Source organism: Lepidothrix coronata, unplaced genomic scaffold (genome assembly GCF_001604755.1).
Source record: "Lepidothrix coronata isolate B3197 unplaced genomic scaffold, Lepidothrix_coronata-1.0 Scaffold281, whole genome shotgun sequence".
NCBI classification, from domain to species: domain Eukaryota; kingdom Metazoa; phylum Chordata; class Aves; order Passeriformes; family Pipridae; genus Lepidothrix; species Lepidothrix coronata.
The window spans coordinates 292,051-306,217 of record NW_016690461.1 but is presented as its reverse complement, the minus strand read 5'-3'; the positions used below and the strand labels follow the sequence as shown (position 1 = coordinate 306,217).

Here is a 14,167-nt window from a genome sequence, read left to right as displayed (position 1 = left end):
AGGAGCAAGACCCCCAAATTCCGTCTCCAGTCACCAGTGTCACCCCCCCAAGGTGGGCACACGGGGGACCCCCCAAGGTCCTCATAAGGCCCATGGGGACCCCTCCAAGCTCCCCCACAGGGTACATGGGGACCCCCGGGGACCCTCCCAAGGTTCCCACAAGACACGTGGGGATTCCCAAAGACCCCCAAAGGCATATGAGGACCCCCAAGGACCCCATAAGGCACATGAGAACCCCCCATAGGGCCCCCCCCCAAGCCCACACGCCCCTGAATCCTCATCCATGGCCCCCCCCTCGTTGTACACGAGGGGTTGTGCCTGCCCTGCAGGACCCCCCTCCCAGCGCCGTGCACGGCGAGGGGGGTCCCCTGTGCCCCCCTGGCCCCGGTGCCCGGTGCCGGGTGATGTAACCGCCGCCGCCCCATTGCATCACCCGCGGGCACCGGGCAGGGGCCAAGGCCGGTGGCGGGGGCTGTCCAGGCCCCGGGGACTTTGGGACAGACACAAAGTCCGTGAGGAGGGTGATGGCGGGGACGGGACCCTTCGGGGGACTCGACGCCGGGATGGGGGTGTCGGTGCCCAACCGGGGGCGAGGGCGGTGGGGAGGCCCGGGATGGAGCTGAGACCCCCGGGGGCGCTGGAGGGGGAGGAAGGGGTACCTGGGGGGCGAACAGCTGGGCACCGGGACCCCCTCCAGCGAGCACCGGGACCCCCCCACTGGGGACGCCCCGGAGACCGGGACCGTGTGAGCACCGGGAGACACCGGGGACCGGAGCACGCTGCGGGCTCCGGGACCCCTGCGAGCACCGGGGCTCTCCCGGGGCATTGGGACCCCCCCTGGGAGCCGGGACCCCTGCGGGCACCGGGACTCACCGGGCACCGGGGCCCCGAGCGGGCCCACCCCCCCGGGCACCGGGACCACCCCCGGGCACCGGGACCCCCCCCGCGAGCACCGGGAGACCCCCCGGGACCGCAGTGCCCGGCGCGCACCGGGACCCGCGCGGGAGGGGGGAACCCTCACCGGGGACCCCTGACCGGGGACCGGGACCCCCCAGCCCCCGGGACCGGGACCCCCCCCAGCGCCGGGGCTCACCCTGCCCAGGCGGAGCGGCCACATCTCGGTCCGGCTGCACGTGGGTCCCGGCGGGGTCCCGGTCCCGGTCCCGGTGCCCGCCTGGCCCCGCCCCCACGCGCGCGCTGCCGGGGGGGGCGGAGCCACCGGGGCCGACGGGAAACTGGAGGTCCGACCCCTCCCCCTCCGCTGGACCGGGGTCATCCCTGTCCCCCCCCATCCCCAGTCCCGGGAGTTCCCCATCCCTGCGCTCCCAACCGGGGGCTCCCCACCCCTGTTCCCCCCCCATCCCCAATCTGGGGCTCCCCCATCCCTGTTCCCCCCGATCCCCAATCCTGGGGGTCCCCCATCCCTGTTCCCCCCCCATCCCCAATCCTGGGGCTCCCCTATCCCTGTTCCCCCCCCCCGATCCCCAATCTGGGGGGGTCCCCCATCCCTGCCCCCCTCCTCCATCCCTGGTCGACGAGGATCAACACACCTTTTTTTCTTTTTTTTTCCCCCATTTTTTCTTTATTTTCCACTTTTTTTTTTTTCCATTTTAATTTTCTTTAAAAAAAATGATGAAGAAGCCCCTTCCCGAGCTGGGGGGGGGGAGCAGCCCCTGGGGACCCCCCCCCCACATCCCTGACCCCCGCCTGGCACTTCTTCACGGCGTGGGGTGTGGGGGCTGCACACCTGGAAGGGCCCCCCATGGAGGGGGGGGTCCGTGGGGCTCCGGGGGCTCAGCTGTGGCGCTGGAGCAGGGCCAGTGTTGGGGAGGGGGCTCCAAAATACCTGGGGGGGGCCCTTGCACACACACACGTGCACGCCTGGGGGGCTGCAGGGAGACAAAAGCCCCCCCAGTGTATGGGGTGAGGACTGAGACCCCCCCCAGCACCCTGACCTGCCCCCCAGACACCCCAGAGGTGACATCGCAGGGGGCTGAACCCCCCAGTTCACCCCCACACCCCCAGCCCAGCCCCCAGCATGGGGGGGGTCCGTGCCTGCACCCCCTGAGCTGCAGGGATGGGATTTCAGGGGGGAGGGGGGCCGGGCCCCCCAGCACCAGTTTACCCCAGTAAGATACAGGGGTGCTGCAGTGAGGGGGTTTCAGTGGGTGGGGGGGTCTCAATGGGCGGGGGGGGCTGGGACCCCCAGAACCAGCTGTACCCCAGTGATGCAGTGATGGGTGTCAGCACCCCCAGCACCGGCTGTACCCCAGTGATGCAGTGATGGGTGTCAGCACCCCCAGCACCGGCTGTACCCCAGTGATGCAGTGATGGGTGTCAGCACCCCCAGCACCCCCAGCACCGGCTGTACCCCACGGGGTGCAGGGATGGGATGTCAGTGGGCGAGGGGGGATCCCCAGCACCGGCTGTACCCCACGGGGTGCAGGGATGGGATGTCAGTGGGTGAGGGGGGATCCCCAGAGCTGGCTGTACCCCACGGCAGGGATGGGATGTCAGTGGGCGAGGGGGGATCCCCAGAGCTGGCTGTACCCCACGGGGTGCAGGGATGGGATGTCAGTGGGTGAGGGGGGATCCCCAGAGCTGGCTGTACCCCACGGGGTGCAGGGATGGGATGTCAGTGGGTGAGGGGGGATCCCCAGAGCTGGCTGTACCCCACGGGGTGCAGGGATGGGATGTCAGTGGGTGAGGGGGGATCCCCAGCACCGGCTGTACCCCACGGGGTGCAGGGATGGGATGTCAGTGGGTGAGGGGGGATCCCCAGAGCTGGCTGTACCCCACGGGGTGCAGGGATGGGATGTCAGTGGGTGAGGGGGGATCCCCAGAGCTGGCTGTACCCCACGGCAGGGATGGGATGTCAGTGGGCGAGGGGGGATCCCCAGAGCTGGCTGTACCCCACGGGGTGCAGGGATGGGATGTCAGTGGGCGAGGGGGGATCCCCAGAACTGGCTGTACCCCACGGCAGGGATGGGATGTCAGTGGGTGAGGGGGGATCCCCAGAGCTGGCTGTACCCCACGGGGTGCAGGGGTGCTGCAGGAATGGGATGTCAGTGGGGGGGAGGCCGGGACCCCCAGCACCAGCCGTCCCATAACACGGCACGGGGATGCTCCGATGACAAGGAGGGGTCAGTGTGGGGGTCACGGGGGGCACCGGGCAGCCGTGAAGGGGGCACAGCAACCCCACCCCCCGCCCCCGCCGCGCTGCCGTCAGCCGAAGTAGGGGTTGTCGTGCTGGAAGTTGTAGTCGGGACAGACCTTCTGGACCAGCTTGTAGTCGATGCTGAGGAAGGAGATGAAGATGCAGATGACCTTGAAGGGCTTGGCGCAGAGCCAGGCCGCGTGGCTCTGCGTGTGCTCCGTGAAGCAAACCTTGGACGGGTCGTACAGGCACGGCTTGTTCTTGCGCGCCCGGTTCGTCTTCTCGTACTCCACGTGGCAGTTGAGCGCCTTGGCCGGGCGCCCCTCGGGCAGGGTGCTCTGCTGGGGGGGCGGCGGCGGGTGCGGGAGCTGGGGGGGGCCGGGCACCAGCACCTCGAAGCCCACCGCCTTGGAGGGGGGCACGATGCTGACGGAGACGTTGCCCAGGCTGGAGGAGTTGTGTCGGAAGTAGACGCTGAAGGTGCCGTTGATGTGGTCGACGATCTTGCCCGTCACCAGGAGGCTGAACTTGAGCGTCTTGATGTTGAAGTAGAAGTCTCCCCAGCCGAAAATCTTCTTGGTGCGGCTGGACTTGAGGGTGGGCTTGCGGTGGGCGCGGGGGCTCGGCGGCTCCCCGGCCGTCTGGTTCTTCTGCCAGTCCCAGGGGCTCCGTCCGGCGCCCGCGGGCGTCCCCGCGCCCCGGGGGGGCTCTGCCGGGATCAGCCGCCCGGGGTCGAGCGCCGGGGGCTTCAGGGTGCCATAGGGGACATCCTTGAGGAGGCCGGAGGTGCCCAGCTCCAGGTAGCCCAGGGTCTTGGCGATGTGACCCCCAGCACACACCGTCTGGGGGAAAGAGGGCAGAGACTGCACGAGCCGTGCCTGTGTCCTCATCCTCCCAGCCGTGCCCTCACCACCCTCCTGCCAGCACCCCCCTCCTCACCCTCCTGCCCCTCCTCACCCTCCTGCCCCTCCTCACCCTCCTGCCCCTCCTCACCCTCCTGCCTGCACCAGCTGGGCCAGGACCGCAGCGTCCCATTCCCGAGGCTCCCCAGGTCGCTGCTTTGGACACCAGCAAGCAGAGCCAGCTGCCATCCCCAGCCTGGGACCCCAACTCTGACATGCCTCCTGTCCCTCATCCCCCTCCCCACCTGCTCCCCCGTGCCCCCATCCCTCATCCCGCCTCTCCCGGGGTGCCCGCTGTGCCCTCCTGCCCTGCCAGCTGCTCCGGCATCCAGGATGCTGCTCCAGCAGCCCCGGCCTCGTCAATCACTGTCACCCTGAGCTGGCAGGTGCTCCGCTGCTCCGGCACTTTCTGCTCTGGCTGACCCGTATCCCGGGGGAAGGCGGGAGGGGGGAGCGGGGCGGGGGGCAGAGGCACCAGCTGGAGGGGCTGGGGGGAGCGTGGGGGGCTGCACTCCCACAGGGAGCTGAGGAGGGCCCGGGGAACGGTTCCAGCTCATCCCAGCATCACCCACCCTGCAGTGTTTCCTGCTTGGGAACGACCTCCATCGGGAATGATGGGGGTCCCATGACCCTCCTCGGAGAGGGGGAAGCCCCCCAGGCCCCCTTCTCCACAGTCAGGCAGGTCTGTGTGAGGATCTCTGCTTGAGCACCATGGGGGGGCCCAGCCATGGACCCCCACACTTGCTGTCGAGCCGGGGGCTCCATCCAATCCATCCCTGGGGTCCATCACCTCGTCCCCCTGCTGTGTGCCAGGCTGAGCCCCTCAATCTGCTCTGGCACGTGCACACAGGAGAGAGGAACCCGGGCAGGCACAGGCGGCTCCACGGGGCCGTGGGAAGGGGATCTGGGGGGTCTCAGCCCATCGGGGGGGCGCGGGGGGGGACAGGGTGTGCGGTGCAGAGCTGTGGCTCAGCATCCATCCCCGCACCCCCCCGGCCCGGCCAGCCCCCCGCCCCCCCCGCTCCCCCCGAGCGCCGCCGCTGCCTTCGCCCTTATCTATATTTCAACGCAGCTTCAAAGCCCGGCTCCTTCGCCAGCCAGAGAGGGGGGGCAGGACCGGGATGGCAAGATAACGGGAGGAGGGGGAGAGGGGCACCCCCGGGCCGGGAGAGACGCATTTCGGGCGGGGGGTGGGTGGTTGCAGCTCCCCCTGCACCCCAGCTCTGCTCCATCACTCCGTCCATCAGACCTCGAGCCCCTCAGATCCCACCCTGGGGAGGCCGAGGGGCAGCGGTGACCCCACAACTGGGAGCCCCCCAAACCCCCCTGCACCTGCAGCGAGGGGCCGGGGGCTGCAGCCCGCGGGGAACACCCGCAGCAGCACACGCTGCCGAGCCCCCACCACCGGGAAGGATTTCTGGAGGTTTCCGAGAGCTCTGTGCTGGATTTCCATCGCAGCCAGGGCTGGGAGCCAGGGCCCGTCCCCAGCGGCACTGCGGGCACCTGCACCCTCCTCCCCTGCCTCAGTTTCCCTTTGCAATCCCCCCCTGGCCATGATCCCCCGCAGGGGTGAGTGGGGTGGGGTGGGATGGGATGGGATGGGATGGGAACGGGCTGTGATGGGAACTGATGGAGGTGGTGATGCAGGGACAGGGAAGGGACAGGGACGGGCAGGCAGTGGGGAGGGGATGCAGTGGCAGCAGGGGAGATGGGCAGCAGCCCCCTGTAGTCCTGGGGGCTGCAGGGCCCCAGGCCAGGCTGGTGCAGGAGGTGCAGGAGGTGCAGGAGGACGGAGCCAGGGGCCGGGGAGCACAGATAGGAATGGACAGAGCAAACAGCCCCCACCCCTGCAGTGCCCCCAGCCCCTGCTGGCAAAGGGCCAGGCTGGCAGCCCCCCAACCCCTCCAGTCCCTCCGCAGGAGCTGCTGGGGGAGCGGGAGATGAAAGGGAATTGCAGAGCAGGGCAGCGGCTGCGGCGCAGGCAGGGCGATCGATCGCGGCACCGGCACCGGCGCAGTCCGGGGCCGTGGGGGGACCCTCGCTGCCCGCAGCCCCCGCTGAGCCCCGGCACGGGGGGCTGGGAGGGGCAGGGACGAGCGGGGCCACGGGCACCTCACCCACGGCAGCGCCGAGGGGAGCCAAGGTCACCCCCCCTCGGAATGCAGGGCAGGTCCCGCACACCTCGCGTTAAATATTAATGCTCCCGCCGGGCCGGGGGTGCAGCTGCACACACGTGCCCGTGAACCTCCTGGACACGCGTTGTGGGTGCACAGGGATGCCCCAGTGCCAGCCCCCTCCCTCCCTGCCCGCACCAGGCCCCGTGCCCGATGCCGGGCAGGGCCATGCCCGGCCCTGTGGTGTGCGGGGCTCCGCTGCCACACATCGGTCACCTCGGGGGGCCTGAGACGGTTGTTTTTTGCTGTCACATGTGCTGCTGCATCTACACATCCGTGCTGCTCCCCTCCTCATCCTCCTGCCCGCCCCCCTCCTCATCACGATCCCCCGGCATCGTTCCGTGCTTTAGCTGCTCTCAAGCCCTTCGTGTGCCCCTCTGTGCCCCCGCGGGGCTGCAGTCCCCGGGCACCACGTGTCACGCCCCGCACACACGGAGCCAGGCAAGGATGCGGGAAGGGCTGGCTGTGGCTGCAGAGGGACCGGGAAGGCTCTCGGTGCCGGCATCAATTTGGTCTGTCAGGCCCAGCAGTGATGGCCACTCACATCCCATTTGCTGCCGGGGCCAAGCACCGTCAGCTGCTCCCCCGAGACCCTCGGTCACCTTGGCAGAGGGGAGGGGAGCAGCACGGGGGGGACGGGGGGAGCAGCTGCCCTGGCGTGGGCTGGGATGAGCTCCAGCACCCCAAGAGTGGGGCTGGGAGTGGTGGGGTACAGGCTCAAGGCAAAACAGCCTCCACCAGCACCAGGAGCAGTGACACTTCTCAACAAAGGCAGGATCTCTGCAACCAGCCTGGCCCCGTCCCCATTGCATGCCTGGCCCTGTGCCCACCGCCAGTTTGTCCCCATCCCCACCACCAGCCTGTCCCTGTCCATGCAGCCAGCCTTCCCCATCCCCATCACCAGCCTGTCCCTGTCCATGCAGCCAGCCTTCCCCATCCCCACCACCAGCCTTCCCCATCCCCACCATCAGCCTTCCCCATCCCCACCATCAGCCTTCCCCATCCCCACCATCAGCCTTCCCCATCCCCACCATCAGCCTTCCCCATCCCCACCATCAGCCTTCCCCATCCCCACCATCAGCCTTCCCCATCCCCACCATCAGCCTGTCCCCATCCCCATCCCCATCCCCATCCCCGATCCCATCCTGTCCCCCCACCTTAGCAGGGGCCTCTGGCAGCACAGACACCGCTCTGCTGCTCGGGCTGTCCCGCTCTGCCCGTGGGCACAGGGTCAGGTTGGCCTCTCCCCTGCCACCCCACCTCTCCCCCTGTCACCCCGCCGCCTTCGTTAGCGCCAGGAGATTAATTGGAGGTGGTGAGCGACAATCCCCGCGGGGCCGCTCCCCCCGGCGCGCACAGCCCGGGGCGCGGTGGCATTTCCAAAGGTTAGCAGCAAACAAGGTGCCTCTGACAGCTCCCATTTATCTCCCGGCGCCGCGCGGGTGCTAATGCGGTGCCGGGTGTGCCGCGCCGGGCTCCGCGGGGCTGCGGGAGGGACCCGGCGTGCCCGGCGTGCCCGCGGCTCTGGGGTGAGGGTGTGGGTGCTGTGGGCGTGTGCCCAGGTCACCTCTGCGCCCGGGTGAACGCAACAAACGCCAGCGGGTGCTCCACGTGCGGCCGGGTGTGCACGGGCACCTCCACGTGTCCACGCAGGTGACACACGCAGGTGACACACGCAGGGGGACACAGGCACGGTGACACAGGCACGGTGACACACACACGCACGGAGTGAGGTCCCTGGTGCGGCTGCACGTCCTGGGTGACGCGTTCCCAGCCCCCTGTGTGCCCACCCCCATCCCTACCGCCGGCCCGTCCCCATCCCCACGGCCAAACCGTCCCCATCCCTGCTGGACACGGCGGGGTCACGGCTGTGCTGCTGCCACGCTGAGCCCCAGGTGACGGTCCTGGGGAGCCCTTGGTGCCAGGGCAAGGGACTGATGTGCTGCTGGGCACCCCTGGGCTGGCAGCGGGGTGCTGGAGATCCCCAGGCCAGAAAAGGCACCTCCAGCACCGGGATGGACGAACCCGGCACCGGCAGCTCCTCGGCCAGGGGAGAGCCCAGAGGAACTTGCCGAATCCAAACCCAGTCAAATCCAAATCCAGCCAAATCCGCCAAACAATCCACCAAACCCCACCGGGGGCTCCTTCCAGCTATGCCAGCTGTGGCCCCCCGGGACCGCCCCGGGGTCCTGCTCCCGGTGACACCGGCACACCCCCTCGAGCGGGACCGTGACCTGTGGGGCCGGGGGGGATTGGCTTTGGATCAGCTGTGCCTTCACCCCCCGAACAGACACCTCGCTCCTCGCCGACGGAAGGAATATGCAAATGCTGCAGCTTTATTAACGCGCTCGGCACGCGCTGGCTAATAAATATTTCATAGCCCGAGTAGGACTTTTTTTCCTCCCTCCTCCTTCTTTCTTTCGTTTTGGTTCCTTTTCCCTGTCACTCGTTTCCTGCCTTTTCTTTCCTCAGCCGTTATTTTATTTATTTATTACTTTTAAGGGCTTCACGGTGAGGCAGGAGCTGGGAGGTAGCTGGGGGGGGGGCCGGGAAAAACGTACATCCCAAATCTCTCCCCCCACGGGTGAAAAAGGAAAGTGCTGTTAAGAGCAAAGGAAAAAATATAATAGAAGGGAGGAGACGGCAGCAGGCAAAGGATTCGAGGCTTGTGTGACTCATTGGGCTGGAGGAGAAAAGGGAATGAATGGGAAAACAGGAGATAAACGGAGCGGGAGGGGGAGAGGGGGTGCGGATGGGTGGGCAGCAGCAGCGGGGAGGGGACACGGGGGTGGGGGGGCCGGGGACACGTGGCTTCAGGGTGCCCATCATCCAGCAGCACCCAAGCCAGCGGCCAGAGGGCCTGGAACCCCCTGGATTGGCCTTGGAGAGACCCAGCCCCACGTGAGAGCCACTGGGGAGGGGGCTGCTCCCGGCCACCCCCAGCCACCCCACGCAGGACACGGGCAGCTCACAGGGACGGCGAGGCAGAGCCAGCAGGGACGGGTCCGGGTCACTCCCACATCTCCAGTGCCAGGGATGCCCCCCCGGGACGCCCACGCTCCCCCTCCTCGGCCCTGCCTCGCTTTCCCCACAGCGGGGGCTCCTTTCACCCTCCCTGACCCACCCCGGCCCCTCTCAGCTGAGGGCTCCCAGGGGTGCAGGGAGGCAGCAGCTTCTCCCGAGCCCCCCCAAACCGGCGGGACCCCAGACCTGCGGCGACGCAGCCCCCACTCTGTACCCAGCTCCCCCCCCCGGCCACCCCCAGCCCCGGCCCCGCCATCCCACTTTATTATTGCAATAAACGTGGCCATAAAAGTGGCAGGTATCGGCGCGCGCCGCGATCGCTGCTCCCGAGCTATGGAAATGTAATTTCGAGTGTGCCCGGGAAATTTTATAAGATTGTATCAGGCGGGATCATAAATTGCATTTCCAGCCCCCCCCCCTTCTCCCCTGGATGAGACGGGGCCCACGAGAAGGTCACCAGAGAGGGGGGGAGCGCCAGGCTGTCCCCTCAGTGAGACCCCCTCCCCGTGCCCCCCCCGGCTCTCCCCGACATTCCCATTCCCAGGGATCTGTTCCCTCCTGGGGGTGGGGGGCAGCAGTAAGGATGCAGCAGCCCCCCCGCACCTCCCTGGCAGTGGAGGTTAATTAAGACCCTCCAAGGGACCCCCAGGAGCGCTGGGGACCCTCAAGGGCACTGCTGTGGCCGCGGCTCCTCTGGGGTCACAAGGACCGTGACCCTCTGCAGCCGGGCAAGGGTTCCCAGTGGGAGCAGGGGACAGAGTGTCCCTGCAGCCCACCGTCCCCTGGGACCCCCCTGGTGACCCCCAGGGCTGGATTCAGCCCCCCTTTGCACCCACCACCCAGCCCGGGCTCCCGGCCCCTCGCAGGTGCCCACCAGGGGTGGAGGCTCTGCTGCCCCGTGCCAGGGGGACGGGGGGCACAGGGGGAGGGTCTCGCCCGCTGTGACACCAGGCAAGGCCAGCCCAGGGGCCCGACGGCCACGGGGGTCACACGGGGTCTGTGTCCCCACAGCGTGGGGTGCGGTGGGGACTGATCTGGGGGAGCTCCTGCCCCTGCTCTGCTCTGATCCTCCACGATGACTTTCCTTTTGCAACAGGGAAAAAGGCAGGAGGGTGTGGGGGGGGGACACGGGCGCGGGGACGTGATTATTCCTTCAGCAGCAATCCAAGCGGCGGCAGAGGAAGCTTCATCTTTCCTGGGCCATTTACCTCCAGCGCCCGAGCGCGAAGGCTGAGCCAGGCTCGGCTGCGGGGCTGGAGCTCGGCCGGGGCGGGGGGGTCCAGCTGTGGGGTCTCAGCGTGGCACCACCCCACACCTGGGCCACCGGCTGGGGGGACTCTGGCTCCCCGAAAGGAGGAGCTGGGGATGCAGAAAGGGGATGCAAAGTCGTTAATCTGCGAGTGTTAATTGGCAGGGTGTGATTAGTGGCGGGGGCTCAGCTGGGGGCTGCTCTGGCAGGGGGAAGTGCCCCCCTTGCCCCCCATCCCGGCTCGGGCACCCCTGCCGGTCCCCGGGGGAAAACTGGCAATTAAAAACAGGAGGAAGGGGAAAAAGCAATAAAGTGGGACCCGGCTCGGAGCCAGAACGGCACCGGGAAGCGCAGGGGTGGGGGGGTCTGGTCGGGGGGCACCCAGGGGTGTCCCCCCTCCCCAGCCACCGCTCCCCCTCCTCGCCGAGGCTGCGCCAGCCACGCTCCAGGCTCCAGCCTTATTGAATCTCCCAGCTCAGGGTGCAAAGGGCACCAGAGGGAAGAGTTATTAAAAAAAGGGAAATGAGTCGCTTGGAAACCTTCTTTCGGAATAACAGTGTGTGTTTGTTTGGCGATAGATTAGCTCAGCCATGCTGAGCACACAGCACCCGCCGCAGCCAAGGGCGGCTCGGGGAGCCGCAGCGCCGGGCACGGGGGGCACACGGAGCCCATCCCGGCCCTGTGGGCACCAGCTGGGCACTGCCCGGGTACCCACCAGCCACGGCCGGTCCCTGAAGCTCAGCACCCCCAGGGACCCCCGGCCAGGCAGGGCTGCAGGATGGCACCACCACCCAAAGCCCATTTACCCTCCCCCGGCCCCAAACGTGGCACACACCTCCGAGCCACGAAACGGGCAAAGCCCCCGCAACAACGGGAGCTGGGGGTTGGAATTGGGGTGTCCTTGCACAAGGAAAGGGCTGGCAGCATCTGCTAAGGGCAAAGCCATCTGCCAGGCAGCAGCCCAGGAGACGAGTGACGGCTCCTGGGTGACAGCGAGGCAAAGGGTGAGTTTCTGGCATCCCGCGCCATCGGCCTCCGGCTGGCACGGCCACCGGCACTGCCAGGCAGGGCATGCCTGGCAAGGGTTAATCCGTAAAGGAAAACCTGCCAGCAACACTCCCAGTGCTTCACAGGCAGCCGCTGCCTCACCTGCCTGTGCGGGGAAGGAGGGAAACCGAGGCACGGGGCTGGGCTGGGGGAATGTTCCGGCAAAGGCGCTGGGGACGGAGCAGGGTGAGGAAAGACACCGGCGTCCCAGTCCTGGCCCTGCTGCAGCACCCAGTCACCCCAGCCCAGCCTGCTCCTGCCTGCTCCTGCCTGCTCCAGGGCCAGCACGTCCCCTCCACTGCTGGCTCTTGCTCAGCACTGGGTGGGGGTCCCACCATCTGCGGCCCCAGGGCCAGGAACGGCATCTGCCTCCGGGAAGGCCGGGGGGGGTCAGGAGGAGCTGCCCTTTCTCAGCCCAAAGCCATCTGGCCCAGCCAAGGGTCCTGGGTCCAGGCAGGGGATGGTCAGGACCCTTGGGGGTAGGGAGCCAGGCCAGGTCCCCCCAGAGGGACCCCCCGATTTAATGCTCAAGGCACAGGAAATAATGGAATCCACAAAAATAACGCAGGAACCTGGGAGAGGCTGAGGAAGGGGGGGGGGGTCTCCTGTGGGCAGAGGTGGGCTCACCCCCTCACCTGCCCCGGCACTGCCAGCCCAGCAAATCCTGGGCACCTGCAGCCATGGGGGGCTGGGGGGGCCAGGAGGGTGGTCCATCCCAACAGGGATCCCACAGACACCAGCATCCCCCAGCACAGACCATAGGGGGGGGGACACCCTGGGGGTCCCACATGCCGGGGGTCCCTCCCTCCTGCCGCAGGGATGAGGCTCTCGCTGCTGCCCGGGGGGTGCAGCCCCTCCTGCCCCTTCCCCCTGTGCTCCCACCACGGCCCTGGTGGGAGGTGGCACCGGGAGCCCCAGTCCAAGGCACTCACTGGGGCTGGAGGGAGCCAGCGGGACCCCCCCCCCACCCAGCTGCCTCCTGACCCCCAAAAGAGGCCTGGAAAGTTCCTTCCCGAGAGGCCCAAAGGGCTGAGGGGGCAGGAAAAGCTCCGTTACCCCTCCCTGGCACCCGGTGGGCCCACGGCTGGGCAGCCCCCGGTCCCTCCATGTCAGGGAACCCAGGAAGCGCCGGGAGGGGGGTCCTGGACCCCCCCCCACGGCGGGGTTGGGGCTCAGGGTGTCTCCCAGGGTTATCCCCGCGCAGGAGCCTCCCGTGCCCGTGTGCCCACCCCTGCCCCAGGCCGTGCCCGTGCCCCCCGGCTCTGAGCCCCCCTGCACCCCCCCAGCCCCGGCGCCGGCGTGGGGGGGTTGGGGCAGCGCCCTGCTCCGGGTTTCATCAAAACAAACCCATTTGTCTTGAAGCAGCTCCAGCACCGACAGATGCTCTGCGATGGATGGACACGGGGAGGGGGGGTCACGCAGAGCCACCCCCACACACGGGCACACGGCCCCCCCTCCCCACGCGGGGAGCAGCGTGCCAGGCAGAGACAAGTTGCAGGAGCCTTTGCCTGGGGGGGTCGGGTGGTGGGGGGGGGGGGGGTCCCTGATGTGCATCCAATTCCCGAGAGGGAATTGACTCGTTTGATTTTATTCATGAAACACAGAAAGTAAAAATGGAGTGTCAGGAAATCAGATCTGCTGGGTGATGAGCGTGGCCCCCCCCCGGCTGGGCTGGGGGGGCTCCATCCCCCCCCTCCTGACCACCACGGCGCTGGCGGCAGATGCAGCCGTAGCCCCCGAGGGGCTTCGAGAGGAGGTGGCAGAGGGGGACACGCGGGGGTGAGTGGCCTTGGGAAGCTTTTAGTATCTGGGACTGGGGGACTTTGCGGGGGGGGCTGTGCGGGCAGGGGGGGTCTCTGCGGCTGCAGCTGCTCCTCAGCCTCCACAGACAGGCAAAGGGGGGGAGCAGGCAAAGCCCCCCCACCAGGCCTGTCCCGGGAGGCCCCCCGAGCCCACCCCACAGCCGGGGGGCACCCGGTGAGATGGGGACGTGGCTGGTGGGAGAAGCCCCCCCTGGAAGGGCTGAGCCCCCCCGTGTCGAGGCCGAGCCCGCACCGAGCCGGGACAGGAACGAGGCGTCGCCTCTGCAGGTGGTTTCGGGGCTCACGCCCTTGGCGGAGCGGGGGAACCGCCGCGCCCCCCCAGCCCTGCGTGGGGACCCCCCCGCGCTGCCCGGCACGGTCGCCGGGGGGGGGCTCACCCCGCTCCCCCCCTCCAGGTGCGGGACAAGGGCACCCCCGACCCCCCCGCGGAGCCCCCCCGGCAGAGGGTCCGACCCACCCGCGCGTGGCCGCCCCCGCGCTCACGAGCGGCTCCGTCTCGCTGCCCCCCCCCCGCACCTGCCAGACGGCGCCTCCCGCGCTCCGCAACGGGGGGAGGACCGGGGGGGCTTCACCGGCGGCGGGACCCCCCCCGGATCCCCCCGGCCCCCAACTCCGCCCGAGCTCCGGGCGCGGCGCCCCGGGACAGCCCCGGGACCCTCCAACTTGGGGGGCGCAGGACCCCCCCCATACGCAACCCCTGTCCGCCGCCCCCCCCAACTCTCCCATTCTCCTGCCCCCTCCAAAACGATCCCCGGGGTTGCCCGACCCCCCCCCACCCCACCCCCGTCCCC

At 68.7% G+C, this 14,167-nt stretch overlaps 3 protein-coding genes across 3 annotated transcripts in view; all 3 read right to left on the bottom strand.

Annotated features, from left to right (window-relative positions):
* Nucleotides 1–1,292, bottom strand: part of SHMT2 (serine hydroxymethyltransferase 2) — a 7,635-nt gene extending 6,343 nt beyond the window's left edge. The window contains exon 1 of the mRNA XM_017836607.1: nucleotides 1,072–1,292. Coding sequence (XP_017692096.1) covers nucleotides 1,072–1,292 — 221 coding nt within the window. The remainder of the gene's footprint in view (nucleotides 1–1,071) is intronic.
* Nucleotides 1,293–3,065: 1,773 nt separating this feature from the next.
* On the bottom strand, nucleotides 3,066–4,047 carry NXPH4 (neurexophilin 4). Its single transcript, XM_017836606.1, has one exon. The coding sequence runs from the start codon at nucleotides 4,045–4,047 to the stop codon at nucleotides 3,226–3,228; it is 822 nt and encodes a 273-aa protein (XP_017692095.1). The 3' UTR covers nucleotides 3,066–3,225.
* Nucleotides 4,048–4,327: 280 nt separating this feature from the next.
* Nucleotides 4,328–14,167, bottom strand: part of LRP1 (LDL receptor related protein 1) — an 88,902-nt gene continuing 79,062 nt past the window's right edge. The window contains exon 89 of the mRNA XM_017836605.1: nucleotides 4,328–4,546. Coding sequence (XP_017692094.1) covers nucleotides 4,328–4,546 — 219 coding nt within the window. The remainder of the gene's footprint in view (nucleotides 4,547–14,167) is intronic.

What these genes read in the sequence shown, in the direction of transcription:
- NXPH4 (XM_017836606.1), bottom strand. Translation starts at nt 4,047, where the DNA reads ATGAGGACACAGGCACGGCTCGTGCAGTCTCTGCCCTCTTTCCCCCAG.